Source organism: Xyrauchen texanus, chromosome 23, assembly GCF_025860055.1.
Source record: "Xyrauchen texanus isolate HMW12.3.18 chromosome 23, RBS_HiC_50CHRs, whole genome shotgun sequence".
In the NCBI taxonomy this organism is placed as follows: Eukaryota; Metazoa; Chordata; class Actinopteri; order Cypriniformes; family Catostomidae; genus Xyrauchen; species Xyrauchen texanus.
In genome coordinates this window covers 30,004,737-30,019,717 of record NC_068298.1, presented here as the reverse complement: position 1 = coordinate 30,019,717, position 14,981 = coordinate 30,004,737, and the positions used below count along the sequence as shown (strand labels likewise).

Here is a 14,981-nt window from a genome sequence, read left to right as displayed (position 1 = left end):
TAAGCAAGTGCGATGTTTACTATGCAATTTTTTGTATATGTAGCCTAAGCTTTATCAGAGACTGTTTAGCCCGAGATGGAGCACTTGTATAAAACGAATAGGAGAAATAGGAACACCCAATATGGCGGATTTAGAAGTCACGCCTTACAGGTAAAAGAGCCAGTCACCTTTTAGAAACAAACATTGCTTGCCAATGAAATTGAGAATGTGCATGCATAGTTGAACCGGCCTGAAAAGAGTATTTTTAGCATGGTCTGACCTAAATAAGTCCAATTTATGAGACCATTGTTGTTAGATTATATTACTCATTGTCATTTGAAATATGTTATTTGATCGTAATCTTGACCAACCATTTTGGAGACTTTGGTCTTTCCCCATTCAAGCAAAGATGGCCAAAGAGTGGACTGACTTGCCTTGAAATGGACATTCAGTCATTAATGTATGTCACTTGGTGATTTGTCTCAAAATTAATGTAATTTAATTTAAATATATTTGAGTGGCACGACAGAATTTTAAGCAGACTCCAAAGTCGTAGTTGGGTGCCTTCGGATGAAAAACAGCGGCTGCGTTTGCATACGTTCATAAAAAAAACATAGGTTTAGAATTTTAGGAAGCTGTATTGTCCGCCTGACGCATTTGGTGTGCAACCCTCTTGAGATAAAACAGTTTTTTCTTTGCTTATAGGATAACATTCCGCCTGTGAGTCGACCAAGATGTCGATCACGCAAACGTCCCTTGCCTCTACCAGATGTCTCCCAAAATTTCAGTGGAACAACACCATCTGAGCAGAAAACTCAAAACCCTGTAGCTCCATCACTGATGCACACTGCAGCTCTCCCAGCTGCCAATCAGACTGTTCTTGCCCAGCCAATGGACTGGCTAATAGATGATGTCATTGCACAACTCCCCTTCATGCCCCCTATCTCTTTAGCCACTCAAAACAATCAGCATGGAATAACGAATACTACAACTTCAGATTCTAACGTTGCAGCACACCTGAGAATGCAGTCCTCGGTAAAGCTTGGAGATCTCAGTGTATCCCAACCGCAACCAGAAGGTGAACTCAGTGATATACTTGATAGTTTTCTGAGAACGTTTGAGCAACACATTGCTGCATGTGATTCAGACTTGCCCGATATGTCACAAAGCAACGTAACAGAAACGTCAACAGATGGAAGCCAGGCCAAAGGACAGTTCGCTCACACACACACATCAAATAAACATGCCACCAGCACTGGCTCTTTTGACCCATTCAGGGTCTCTATGAATACGACAGCATCACAAAGCCCAACAGGATCAGTATCCCAGAACAGACCACAAGTCTCATCTGTCCGTAGACCACAGAAACCATCTTTTTATTGGCAGGTGTCAAGTAAAGAGAAGTCTGAAACTCAGAGTATGACCAGGATCCAGAGAAGGAAGAGGAAGCTGGAAAACAGTGAAAAACAAATAGAGAAGCATCCAGCAAAAAAGAAGACGCAAGGAAAAATAAAAGCATTGGAGAAGCAAGGAAAAATAGAAGCATTGGAGAAGCAGGGAGATGAAGCTCCAGTTCTGAGGTTGAAGAAAAAAAAAAAAACTATGCAGCTGCATAGTGAGCAAAAATCCATAAGCGGCAAATCTGACCCAAGATGTAATGTTGTAAGTTTACTGAGGAAAGTAATAAGCACGCCTGGTGCCTGCAACGTGAAGTGTTCCACACAATCAACAAAGAACATAAAAAAGACTGTGGATCGACCACAGTCCTCAGAGTTGCGTGGTCACATACCCATAGAGCTTGTAAAAAAACAAAGCAGACTGGAGGGTCATGCCAAGAGAGACAGGACCAAAAATCTTCCACAAGGAAGTAAGTTAAAGATGGAGCGTGGAACAGGAACAAAGAAAAAGTTGACTGGGTCCTGTCCCGAGACTGCTCTTTCTGCTTTTGAGTTAATGAAAAACATCTTAGAAAATCAAAAGGAGAGAGAGGAAGAAGTGAAAATAACAGAGAACATTGACAAGGATGGCGTGATTAGGGCAGAAGGCCACAATAATAGCAGAATAAACAGAAAAGACGAGGAGACAAGAGGGAGAATGGAGGATGCTGGAGGATGGACACGAGAGGAGAAGAGAAGGTGTTCTGGCAAGCCGATGGGAATCGGCAACCAGACCACATCAATTCAGCAGGATCTGCCGTCACCTAAAGGTGAGAGCTCAAAGCGAGAATAAAATGAACCTTGAGTCATTATTTAATAACTTTGATGTTTTTCCTAACCTGTATTCTGTAATTTTGTTTTCTGTTTTTACAGCTCTTTCCTTATATAATTTCATACTGTAGGGACCATATCTGTCAAGCTCCAAAAAGGACAAAAAAATCACTACAAATATCACGACAAAAGATTCATGCACTATATTCCATGTCTTTTGAATTAAATCTGAAATGTTATTGTTTTTGTTGCAGCTCTCAAATCTTATTCTCCTTCCCACATATTCTAATTTCCTCTTTGCAATCAGTCACAGAATCAGTCGAGAATCAATGTTGTTTGCAGTCAATGACGTCAAACTTAGCACAACGTGTCTGCCATAAATGAGATTTCAGAGCTTCAGCAGAGGTGAAGATTATCTGTGATTATTACATTTTTCTCGCTGGAATACTCTATTCTGATTGGTCTATTGTGGCATTCAGTGGTAAAATATTGCTGAATAATGAGTGCACATTCAGTCATCTGGGTATTGCGGTCATCTTTACTACTTCTTTTGTAATACTCTGAAATTTCTACAAGTCAGCTAACAAAGTAATTCCAAATCCATATTTCATGTCCATATATTTATTTATTTGGCAAGTAGTCATGTAGTCAATATTATATTATGGGATAATGAGCAGTCAGATGGTTATTATCGCAACTCTAAAGCAAAGCAGAGGTTTAATTTTTTCTGGAGGCTCTTTATCCTCACATTATAACATCATTTTAATTCAAATAAATATTTCATATACAATTATTTCTATTTTAGTCAGTAGTCATGTAATATGATAATGATAATGAGCAGTCTGACGATCATTTACGCAATTTAAATGGCAACAGAACTCAGAAGCAAACCGGAGTTGGAATCAGTGTTTCTGGAGCAGACATGGGCAACATACAGCCCGCGGGCCAGATCAGGCCCTCCACATGGTTTAATGTGGCCCGCGGCTCATTTATCGTAAAAGCGTTTTTTTTAACATGCATTGGGACCTAACACGTCTCCACGAGCGTTTAACATGCTCAGGGTTGCCAGATAAGAGATGCAACACCCCCAGTTTGAGATTTATACTTGCGTAAATTGGAAATATTGTTGTGTGCTGAAAGTCAAACCATCAACACTTTTAGCATGTAAACGGGTAATGTTTAAAAAAAAAATTTAACTCTCCTGCTTTGCGACAATAATTAAAAGTTCTATAAATTTCCATTTTTTATTTATTAAAACAGACCCCTGATGTAGAGATTATTAAATTTAATAATAAATGAACCGGGAAGTTAATAACACATTTATAAGCTCAGCCTTTATTCAGTTTTTTAATGCCTGATAGAAAAGTATCGACCTTTGTAGAGCAAAACAATACTTTAGCCAATTGCAGAATAGTCCCATTAGTCACAGATACACTTCAGAAAATTGAGTACACAACTATTTCTGGGCTTAAAAGTTACAAAAACCAAGTCAATGTAGAACATTGTATCTCAAAAGGAATACAATGTGGCCCCCTATGCACTACTTTAAGCCTGATGTGGCCCCTTTACCAAAATAGTTACCCACCCCTGTTCTGGAGAATCTGCAGTATCTTTTTTCTTACTTAAAAATTATTTAGACATTGAGTGCGTGTGAAACCAGCAATAAAACTAATTCCCAAACACCCTTTTTTTAATGCTGCACTTTATATTCTCTGGGAGATTGAAGTGTGTACCTGTGTACTGGGATCACTGCCAAATCAAGCAACTTCTTATTGGTCCAAGCGGCAAAATAAATACATTTCACCAAACTTGTACTCTGCTTGAAATCTGTGAGGGGAAATTCTTTGCCACCGGAAGTCCATCGCTTGAAAATAACGATTGTGCAGAATCCCATTGAGATGACTGTATTTCGGCCACTGAATTTTGCCATACAAGGTCAAATTTGGCCACGCTTTTAAGGTGATACAAGCCCGACCGGCCTATCTGATCACCCTGTCGGGGTTCATTTGGTGATAATGACTGGCTAACTGTACATTATTCCTTACAAAACAACTTTGGACAAATTTGGGTCAGAACAGATTTTGTTCTGTTCCTTTCTGTCTTCAGAAGTCTAGGAACATTGTAGATTTTAGAGCTTGACAGATTTGGTCACTTTCAATAGTGGTTCTATCCACAGTTTTCCTGAGCAACCACTGGACGGCGCCATGATTATTCTAATTGCCTGTTTTCTATTTATGGTCACAATACGCAATGTAAAAACTACAGAAATGAGCCATTCAGATGGAGAACAACCATTTAGGTGTTATTTGGAAATCAATTTAGTTGAGTTGTGCAGTTGTTGGGTGTCATAAAAACGCTAAGTAGTTAATTATTTCAACAAACTTGGCTCATCGCCAGCAGCCATATTAACCTGCAGCTCTCATCTGGTTATCCATTGAAGCTAAGCAGGGTTGAGCCTGGTCAGTACATGGATGTGAGACCTCTTGAGGAAAGCTTAAAGTTGCTGCTGGAAGAGGTGTTAGTGAGGCCAGCAGGGGTGTTCACTCTGTGGTGTGAGTAGGTCCTAACACCTAAGTATAGTGATGGGAACACTACACTGGGGGAAAAAAAGAAGGCCCTGTCCTTCAGGTAAGATGTTATATTGAGGTCCTGACTCTCAGTAGTCATTAAAAATAACAGGGAAGGGGTGTAAACCCAGTGTCCTGCCCAAATTCACCCCCATTGGCACATATCAATTGTTGCCCTCAATTATCCCCATCCATTATTTGGCTCTATAGCTCTACTCTCACCCCTCCACCTATAGCATGTGTGTGGTGAGCATACTGGTGCACTATGGCTGTCGTCGCATCATCTAGATGAATGTTGCACACTGGTGGTGGTTGAGGAGTGTCCCCTGTTGGATGTGTAAAGCACTTTGAATGTAGTGTCAGAAAAGCACTATATAAATGTAACATTCATTCATTCATCGCTTCATGTCTTCTCCCCACTCTCAAAAATGCAACTCTAAAGTATCAGCACTATGGAGCCACGTGATTTTATTGCCAATGCAAGTAAAAACAATGGAGACCGGAAGTTGAAAACAGGCGAATAGCGTAACGATTCGTCTAAATTTCTCCTTTTGTGTTCCATGGCAAAAATGAGCATATGTGTTTGGAACAACATTATGTCAAAAGTAAGCTGTGAGTTATTGAAACTACTGAACTATAGCTTTAACACTATCATATTATACCATCAGTATTTATACTTTTCACCAGTATTCATATTCATATTATTAATATTATCTATTATTATATTCACAGTTCAAACATTGTCTGAAGGAGAGAGATTGACTGGGAACAGCTACAACAAACCAACATTTGAAAGTGTTGACTCTCCCAATAATTCTCCTTTTCAAATTACTCCATCGGAATCTCCAGACAACAATCATGCAAAGACATGTAGCACAGAAGACCCCATGCTTGACAAAATGACAGATAGGCCTTTGGTCTCACATGCAATGTATGCAGACATGTCTCTTGTGAATCTGGAACACACACAAGGGTCCATAGACAGTTCAGATGAGGACAAGGATGTAGATGTTGTGGAGGTCTCTAGCTCCTTGTCCGAGTCTTTCACTGTTCTGCCAATCAGTACAGATCTTGTACTTAGCTCAGAGGAGGAGGAGGAGGATGAGGAAGGGGCAGATATTAATGTTACTAGTTTAGATTCAAATTAATCGTGTACCCATTTCTGTTACTCTTTTAAGATGTTTAGCTTTAGAGTTCTGAATAAATGTATGCAAATGCATATTTGAAATACTATTAAATGTATAGTACATGGTGCTGTTTCCCTGTATATAATTCAACCCAGAGGTTATGTCAAAAAATGTTTTATACATTTGAGTTCAGCATGTTGAAGTTGCAAGCCACATTTTCTTGTTCTCTTAAGTTAATTTTTGTAACCATTTTGAGAATTAAAAGACATGGATCAAACCAGATCTAATCACCCTGTCGGGTTTCATTTGGTGATAACCTGTACATTATCCCTTACATAAAGACTTTAATTTTGGTCTGTTCCTTTCTGTCTTTAGAAGACTATAGGAAAATAGCTTGACAAGAGTTGCATCATAATTATTAATTCAAATTTCTCCTTTTGTCAGAGCCTGAGCCTTGAATATGTACAATAGGCTTAGCCAGGGAACACTAATTGTATGGAAGACAGTGTGGTCTTTTTCCATGTTTGGATTCAGGAAAAATAACTTTACATTCAAAGAAATACTGGAAAATATCTAAGACTCTATTGGAATTTACTTCAAATCCAATATTAAGATGGATTTGGAGGTTCTGTTTATACAGTGTGTTTTCTGAATGCATGAAATTTTTTATAATTAATTGGTGTATCATCTAGCCATAAGTGTGTGTAGCTATCAAAATGTGTACACTGCACTGAAGGTGCTTAATACTATCCACAAATACACGCAGGGCATTTGGTTTCTGTTTTGAATTAAGTTGTTTAATTAATGTATAAATAAATGCCGAGCTGTCTGTATTTGCAGCCTGCATTTAAACTAATGTTTCAGACAAGCTCTTGTCCTCCTGTCCATAAATTGCTGTTTGATGTCTGTTTACTAATATATAATAAAAGCAGTGCTAATTGGGACTTCATGAATTTAAAATTAACGAGTACATTTTCATCGAAATAGCCAGTAAGTAATCCAAAAGTAATCAGATTAGATTACCTCAAATGTAATCTAAAAGACAGTTGATTGTTAAAATATTTATGTTTTTGATTTCAATTTTAGTCTTGCAATTTGTTATTTGATTGCATTTAAGAAGTAATCTATCCAACTTTGATGCATTTTAACAAAACATAACACTTAAGTATGTGCCGTTAAAATGTTTCAGCACTACCTTGTGTTTAGCTCGCACGGCAGTATCCAAAAGATTATTCAACATTGACTGTCCAGTCACAATACCTACTTAATAAAAACTTTATAAAGCAAAAAGATTTTGTTTTAACTATATAAAGAGAACTCATAAGATGTGCCCTAATTGGACAAATAGAAGTGATTTGTTAATGTTATGAAAAAATGAATTTAAAATAATACATTTTTACCTGAGATCCACTACTTATAACTAGTGTTCAGTTGAAAATGTTATGACAGTGTTATAGTGAATTGGACTTTGTGTAGTTCACATCTTCACACACATAATAATTGCACGGAGCACTGAAGTCAACACAAGTTTATTTATTAAGCATTTATTTGTTGATGTTTTTATCCATCTCCTACACATTACACCTGAGCTGCTCTCAGCCAATCCCCATCCAGGGATATGGCCTAACTTAGCTTGATTTGCATTGGTTGTGTGGAGCACCTCAGGAGGGTGTAGTTTAGCACCTGACATTGTCATTAATTGTGTTTGGCACCCTTGTGTAAGACAGGATGATGGATATGGGGTATGCATGTGTGTTGAGTTCCAAGCAATTCAAAGACGCTTGTCAGGAAAAACAGTGTGAGTGTGTGCATGTGTATGAAGTGTTTGTCGGGCGGCAGGGTGTTTGGTGTAGTGTCCCCTGGTGAGGCTGAGCTCTTAGTGCTGGATTCTGCGGATGGACTGGATCTGAGGGGTCTGGCTGTGGGAACCCCAGTTCCTCCAGTGCTGGTAGTCTCCGCTGTGCCTCTCACACTCCATAATGTACTGCCTGCCCCTGTATCCTGGGAACTCGTAACACACAAATCTACACACAGAGACAGAGGGTCAGGCAAGTTTGAGATTCAGGGCTGAAGTAACATAATCTGAAAGAAAGAGGGAGACTCACGCGCCACACTGCACATGCATGGAGCCCACTTCAGGGCCACACCATCCCATGCCCTGCAGAGAGGGGTAGTCATCACACAGCTCCGTGCTGCGGCCCAAAAAGTTCTCCTTCTCAAAAATGATCATGCGACTGCTCTGATGAGACTGAGGAGAGAGAGAAAGAGAGTTTCACCACACATATATGAACATGGTGATATGAAGTAATAAGGGTGAACATATTAAATCTTTATTTCTTTTTTCTCTGTATGGAGATCTTTAGCTATTTAAAATGGTTTTGTATGAGAGACTAAGCCATTTACCATTATATTTTAACTGTGGTTCTCAAATTTTTTCTTCCAAAAGGCCCTCAATGGAGGCTTAAATATTTCCTCAGGTACTTCTACAGTAATGGTGATAAAGCTGCCTTTTTTAGACATTAATATTAACAGAAACTAGGATTGTTTGTTCAACTTTATTTCAAGTGTTGTTGCTTTTTTAGCATTTTATTAGGTCTGATTGTTATAATATAACTAATTAAAATAATTTGAAGACATCTTTACTGAGACAATTGCTGAGGCTCCCTTGTTTGCCTTGGCACCCTAGTAGAGAACCGCTGTTTTAAAATAATGCCAGGGAAAAAGTATTTGAAATTGTCCCACCTTATACCCTCTACATGTCAGTCGGTTTGTATTTGTAGCTTATCTGTCATAAGGGGTACATATTAGTACCTTAAGATGTAAAGGGGGTACAGTCGGTGTACATTTGATGGTGCTGTCCCAGTGACAATCTGTTGAACCTCTAAAGGTAAAACTTTTGCAAATTCTTTCCTGAAAATGTTCCTGTTTTCACTCTATTTAACAAATACAACCGAATTTAAGATTCCTTGGACATGAAGGGAGGGAGAACACTCACAGCGCAATAGATAGGTCTGAAAGACATGAGTCTCTCCACGTGGTAAGACAGGTTTCCACTGTAGGCATCCCAGTGAGGATACTCTCCTCTCTCCAGGATGAACTGCTGTCCCTGGAAGTCATGGTGCTCATAACCCACCCAGCTACGGAAACAGAGAACATCCAGGTAAACCACTCACAGGCACACAATGTTGGTTGAAAAAGTCCATCAATACATACTGTATATTGTGTGTAACACACACTGTTAACTCACGCGCCACTCTCCACGCGAATAGAACGGATGTTGTCAAAGCCACATTCCTGGATGTTGCAGCATTCAGAGGTGAACTCCTGACATTTTCCCTGGAAGTGTTCCTGCTCAAACACAGTTACCTAGGACACCAAAGACAAACATTATGTGTGTATGTGTTTGTTTATCTTAAATGTCATGAGTAATTAGAACTATTTTATACTATAGCCTACTTTTTTACTATACATGGTATGTAGTTTACCTTGAAGAAAGGAGCCATTCCCATACCAGAACTGATCATGGCGGATCGATTGAACCTATGCATCTTTATATCTATAAATATATATATATATTAACATAATTAAAAACAGAAAGACTGTTGTACAAGACAAGTAATGTTATGTCATGCAATTCCCAATCAAAAGGTACAAACGGTAAACAAAAAAATTATTAAAAATAAATGAATAAAATATTCGAAATAAATCTTCATCGTTGATAAATTACAGAGCAATATAAAAATAACATGTACTGATTGTCTTATTCAAGATTAAATTTGCTGCTTGCTATAGTAAAATCTCATGGTTTAAATAAGTGTTAATCCAAATAAATAATGCATAAATCATGTATAAATCAGACCTCAAATAATTCGAATAATTTGGCCATGAGAAGTTTGATATGAAGTAGACCCTATTTATGTCATCATGCGTGCCATAATCTCCCTCAGAGCGCGTGAGATGTAATTTGGCATCTTACCGTTTTAGTCACTGACTTGCGCTGAGTTCGGGAGTGGCACGCGCCTTAACGCTGGTTTCGCGTGGAGTTTTGAGAGAACCTGGCGCTTCGATTTTATACCAACCGCCGCGTGCGCGCACGGCCTGGCGCGCGCTCGCCAGAGTGAGCGCGGCGCGCATGGAGTGCACGCGAGGCGCATCCCCTCTATGGGACAGACCACAGGGTCGCAAGCTCAGCACATACTATACAGATGGAGGTCGCGAGCCCATTCACTGGCAAGCGCAATGTGTTTTGGTCGAAAAGAGGGCACACAAAAGGTTTGGCCCCAGTATGTTCGTGCAGGTCAGCACTAAAGTGTACAAGGCACAATGAGCACGAAATTCTGGGATTAGCTGGACGAACCTGCTCCAGCTGAGTGTGGGTTTGCAAGAAGGTATCTGAGCTGCTGTGGTGATGAAAGTTCACCCGTTTTTCATGCCAGTGAGTTACCATTTTCTAGGGACACCCACATAAGTGAAAACAGTATAAATAATTAAAGGCTCTTATTTATTGTTAGACCTATAACTAGTGGTCGAACAACCATTTTTTTTACAAATTAAGAAAATAAGAAACAGTTAATAATTCATTCAAATTACTTTATTTTAAAGAAATATAATGCATTTTAAAGAAATAAGGATACAATAAATGAACATACACATTTTTTTCTGCTTCAAGAGCAATATAATAGAACAGATTTCATACAGGTGAAACCTGATAGCTTGGTCCATAATTCATAGAAGGTCCAGGGTTTAAAGCCCTTGATTTATCTTTTATCATTTGTAAGAACTGCCACAGGTTTGCCCTCTATCATTATAGGTCAATATAACTATTGTTTCTTTAAAACAAATTATTATTTTGTGATGGAACAAAAAGCCTAAATACATTTCAAATCTATAATTAAAACTTTTAAATAGACTTCTTCTACGTTTATAGTTTTAATAACATTTCTTTCAAATCATACCTGTTAGTTACTAAGTTGTTGATACTACAGTATTGGCACACATTATGTTTTCTCCTCTTTTCCCTCATCAATGCTGTTTAGAATGTCGGGTCATTCTGGCCTTATGAAATATTTGACATTATCCATATGTGCTTCAAGGAAGAAAATTATCGGTTTCATTAAGGTTTTGTGGTCTGCGCCACACTGTTTAGAGAGCCGCACGATCCAGTCAAGCCTGCATGGTTTAAGACATATCCAGCACAAAGGTGCAACAGATATTGAGAGATCAGTTGAAAATGTAAACAATACACACTCAAAATGTGCTAATGATGTGTGGAGAATATTTGTAAATCATAGAGGGCTCAGACAACTTAATATTACAAAAAAAAAAAAAAAACAGTTGTCCCTATGTTGCTGTTTTACTAGACTGAGAGTCCAAGTTTAAATTTGAGAAATTTTGTGGGATATAATTGTTGTGTATTGTTTTGGGTTGGAACTCTGCTGAAAATCTTTTGTACTATTTAATTCTCTGTCTCTCACTGTCCCTGACACACACATACACAGTCTTTCTCACTCTGCTGATGATGTGGGACTTCTTTTCTGTGAATATGCTGAACACGGCACGTTTCATTGTTTCAGTGTAATCCTCACAGACTCAGCGCCAGGGTATAAGAGCTACAGGCATGGCCAAACGCAAATACTCTCAGAGTGAACCCAGGGTACGGACACACACGCACTGAACACACAGGTAAGACTGTCCACGCTCACATACACATACAAGTTTAGTTTAGCAGCCGAGACAGTATAAGAGGGTTTCTTTTCCTTACATTTCCCTTTGTCCAAACCATTCTACTATTGTTCCCCCAAAGAACCCCCACATCCATTCCAAATATAATCCATGATTTTATATTATTTTACTTTTTCCTTTCCTTGAACACATAACAGTTGTCGCCCTTGCCATTTTCTTACTTTTTCTTTCTTTCCTTTTTTTTACTCCAGACATCATGTCTTCCAGTGGAGAAAAAAAGACTGCCTCCCAGACTGATGGCAAGGCAGCCCAGACCAAAAAGTCAGAGATGGGCATGATGTCCTATAAGGTAAAACATTCAAATAAACATCCACATGCAGATCTCAAATGCTTAGACATTGATGTAACATTCTATTGACAGGTTTCTCTCTTTCTGTTAGATGTATGTGTTCGACCAGGAGAACTTCCAGGGACGTATGATTGAGATTAACGCTGAGTGCATGAATGTTTGCGACATGGGCATGGACAGAGTTCGCTCACTACGTGTGGAGTGTGGCCCGTAAGCATCCCTATACACTCTGCATGTATATACACATACTTAAGAAAGAATGACTTGTCTGAGTCCCTCATGCACTCTCTTTATTTGCCCACTGCAGTTTTGTCGGCTTTGAGCAGATGAACTTCTGCGGAGAGATGTACATCTTGGAGAAGGGCGAGTATCCTCGTTGGGATTCTTGGAGCAACTGCCAGAAGAATGACTACCTGTTGTCCTTCAGACCCGTCAGAATGGTGCACAAATATTCATACAATCCTCTTCCATCTTCGATCTCATTCTTTGTTTCACTAACTAAACACCTTCAATAAATTTTCTCTCTCATAGGACCCTGAGAAGCACAAGATCTGCCTGTATGAGGTGGGCCAGTATAAGGGCCGCAAGATGGAGATTATGGATGATGACGTTCCCAGCCTGTTCTCTTATGGATTCACCGACAGAGTTGGCAGCATCATGGTCAGCTGTGGAACGTAAGTGTGCCATATCTGTGGCCCTGTGGTTGTTACAGTATTTATAATTTCCCCTTTTTTTATTTGGGCAGTCCTAAGCTTGTTAGTTTTGACTGTTCTTACTTTTAGGAGCTTATTAAGGGCTTTAAAGACCCAATAAAATCAGACAACATTTTTGTTTTGTGGCTTTTAGTCCTTGAAAATGGACCAAAAATATTGATTCCACTTGCAACTGACAATTCAAGCAAATTATTTGTCACCAATTGCAAATCATGGTTCATGTCTGTGACATTACTAAAGGCTATTAGCTATTAAAAAAAGACACGTGTCACCCAAACCTTGTGTTTCAATCAGAAATATGTCAAAACAGGACAGAAATCAACGATTGTCAAGCTATTTCTTGGGATCTTTCATGTGTAGTTTTTGAAGGATGTTTAAATATATGAATGAGTTTACACATGAGTTTACACTTGTAAATATCAAGAGTGCTCAAACTAACCAGTAGGTTTTTTGTTTTCTCAGCTGGGTGGGCTATCAGTACCCTGGATACCGTGGCAGCCAGTACCTGCTGGAGAAGGGCGAATACAGACACTTTAATGAGTACGGCGCTCGATGCCCTCAGTTCCAGTCTGTGAGGCGTATCCGTGACATGCAGTGGCACCCACACGGTTGCTACACCATGGCCAGCAAGTGAAGGCCAGACCAGGAGAGGAAGAGGAGGGGTGGAGGAGAGGGAGACGGACGAAAGAGGAAGGAGAGGAGAGATGTCTGAGAGGCTGCATCTTCCCCGTGCTGCACCGTTGTGAGGGGCTGAAATTTTATGGGTGACAGACTCTCTGGCTCACATTGTGGTCTGTGTCTGTCCAGCTATTAAAGCCCAATGGGTCTGTGAAATTCCCAGGCCTCAGTGTCTCTGTATGGAGCAGAGGCACCAATAAACATATTTCCCTGTATCTCCCTAATTTATCTCCTCTCTTTTTCTCCTGCGTTTTGGCTTATTTATTTTTTCCCCCTTTCCATAATATATTTTATTTTTTTGTCATCTGTTTTTTTCCCCCTGCCCACATGCCCCCCTTTCCCCAGGAGAATGCAAAGAGAGAGGGAGAGATGAAGGAATGAGGAGAGGAAAGCTCCTGTGCCCTAGATATCTCCCTTTGCCTGCTGTACAGAATCCTGATCACCTTTTCAATAAAAAAGCTTGATACCAAACTTTAGTCTTGTGAATATGTCGTTTCATGCATCTAATTAATTAAAATATAACGTCAGATAATAAATTAAGACAAATAATGAGTTAATAAATATTTGCATTTCTGTATAATTAATTAACTATTATTATTATGAAAGCTGGTTTAAAATATTTATTATTTTTGTATTTAAATTTGTTTTGTTTGTTTACATTAAACTCGCACTTACGTGTTTACATAGAATAAGCGAATAGAAAATTGGTCATTGGTCAAGTACGACTGGTATAAATAATTATTATTATATTTTAACTCTGCAATGTGTATTTTAAATTAATTAGTTATTTAAGTTTAGTAGTATCATTATTCAGGTGTAAAATATTATCCAGGCCGCTGCTGAAGACGTACGTTTACGTTTGTTGTCACGTGCAACGTGTAACTTTTCACACCGCTGCTGAAGATGGACCAATCATATTTGCGGATAAGAACGTTTACAATCCCTTTTACAGAGATTTCTTGTGCAGATTTCCATTTATATATAAATCACAAATACGTTGAATTAATATGTTGAAACGATCAGGATTCTAAGTGTAAAAATGCTTCCGCCATACAGTAAATAAATAAATAAAATTAAAAAGTCCTGAGATTTAAATGTGGTTCAATTAAATTTATTTGAGCCTAGAACGCCTCCTGTAGGAAGAACTTATTTTGCCTTACAATACATTTTTTAGTGGGAATTAAGGGTGCTGTAAGGATTTTTATAATTATTATTATTAGCCTAAAATGCAAGCAGAAAATGCCCCTATTCCCTGAAAGATATCAATGAAATAGGTGCAATTAAACACAAAGATCTGTCTGTAACGTGTGGCAAGGCCTTCCTCAGCAAATGGAAATTGTGGCATCATAAGCGCACACTCACACAGGGGCCATGCCATTCACCTCTGACATGTGTCAGCAGTATGTGTCAACGATAAAGGGAACATGCGCCAACAAATGACAGTGCACTCCGGCAAACAGCCATACGTTTGCTCCCTGTGTAGCAGGGGGTTCTCGTGGACCTCAAACCTGTGGTTTTGCCAGACTGGCTCTAAAAATTAAATGGCTTTTTGAATATCAAGAGCTTTTCTCCCAATTTGGAATGCCCAATTCCCACTAGGTCTTTGTGGTGGCATGGTTACTCACCTCAATCCTGGTGGTTGAGGACATGTCTTAGTTGCCTCCACTTCAGAGACAGTC

General features: G+C 39.0%; 2 protein-coding genes across 2 annotated transcripts; one reads left to right on the top strand and one right to left on the bottom strand.

Annotated features, from left to right (window-relative positions):
• Positions 1–7,393: 7,393 nt before the first annotated feature.
• On the bottom strand, positions 7,394–9,942 carry LOC127617103 (beta-crystallin A1-like). Its single transcript, XM_052088992.1, has 6 exons — positions 9,857–9,942; positions 9,366–9,436; positions 9,128–9,246; positions 8,876–9,017; positions 7,986–8,128; positions 7,394–7,904 (listed from the first exon to the last, which is right to left on the bottom strand). Exons 2-6 carry the CDS (start codon positions 9,426–9,428, stop codon positions 7,757–7,759), a joined length of 615 nt encoding a protein of 204 aa, XP_051944952.1. The 5' UTR covers positions 9,429–9,436; positions 9,857–9,942; the 3' UTR covers positions 7,394–7,756.
• A 1,555-nt stretch (positions 9,943–11,497) lies between these two features.
• Positions 11,498–13,773, top strand: LOC127663528 (beta-crystallin B1-like). The gene is made up of 6 exons (XM_052155147.1): positions 11,498–11,562; positions 11,814–11,911; positions 12,003–12,121; positions 12,219–12,351; positions 12,443–12,585; positions 13,087–13,773. Exons 2-6 carry the CDS (start codon positions 11,819–11,821, stop codon positions 13,256–13,258), a joined length of 660 nt encoding a protein of 219 aa, XP_052011107.1. The 5' UTR covers positions 11,498–11,562; positions 11,814–11,818; the 3' UTR covers positions 13,259–13,773.
• The last annotated feature ends 1,208 nt before the right edge of the window (positions 13,774–14,981 follow it).

Coding starts and splice junctions, on each gene's coding strand:
- LOC127663528 (XM_052155147.1), top strand. CDS start 11,819: ATGTCTTCCAGTGGAGAAAAAAAGACTGCCTCCCAGACTGATGGCAAG. Junction 12,122..12,218: donor CTACGTGTGGAGTGTGGCCC/GTAAGCATCCCT, acceptor TGCCCACTGCAG/TTTTGTCGGCTTTGAGCAGA. Junction 12,352..12,442: donor CCTTCAGACCCGTCAGAATG/GTGCACAAATAT, acceptor TCTCTCTCATAG/GACCCTGAGAAGCACAAGAT.
- LOC127617103 (XM_052088992.1), bottom strand. CDS start 9,428: ATGCATAGGTTCAATCGATCCGCCATGATCAGTTCTGGTATGGGAATG. Junction 9,018..9,127: donor ATTCGCGTGGAGAGTGGCGC/GTGAGTTAACAG, acceptor CTGTTTCCGTAG/CTGGGTGGGTTATGAGCACC. Junction 7,905..7,985: donor ATGCATGTGCAGTGTGGCGC/GTGAGTCTCCCT, acceptor CTCTGTGTGTAG/ATTTGTGTGTTACGAGTTCC.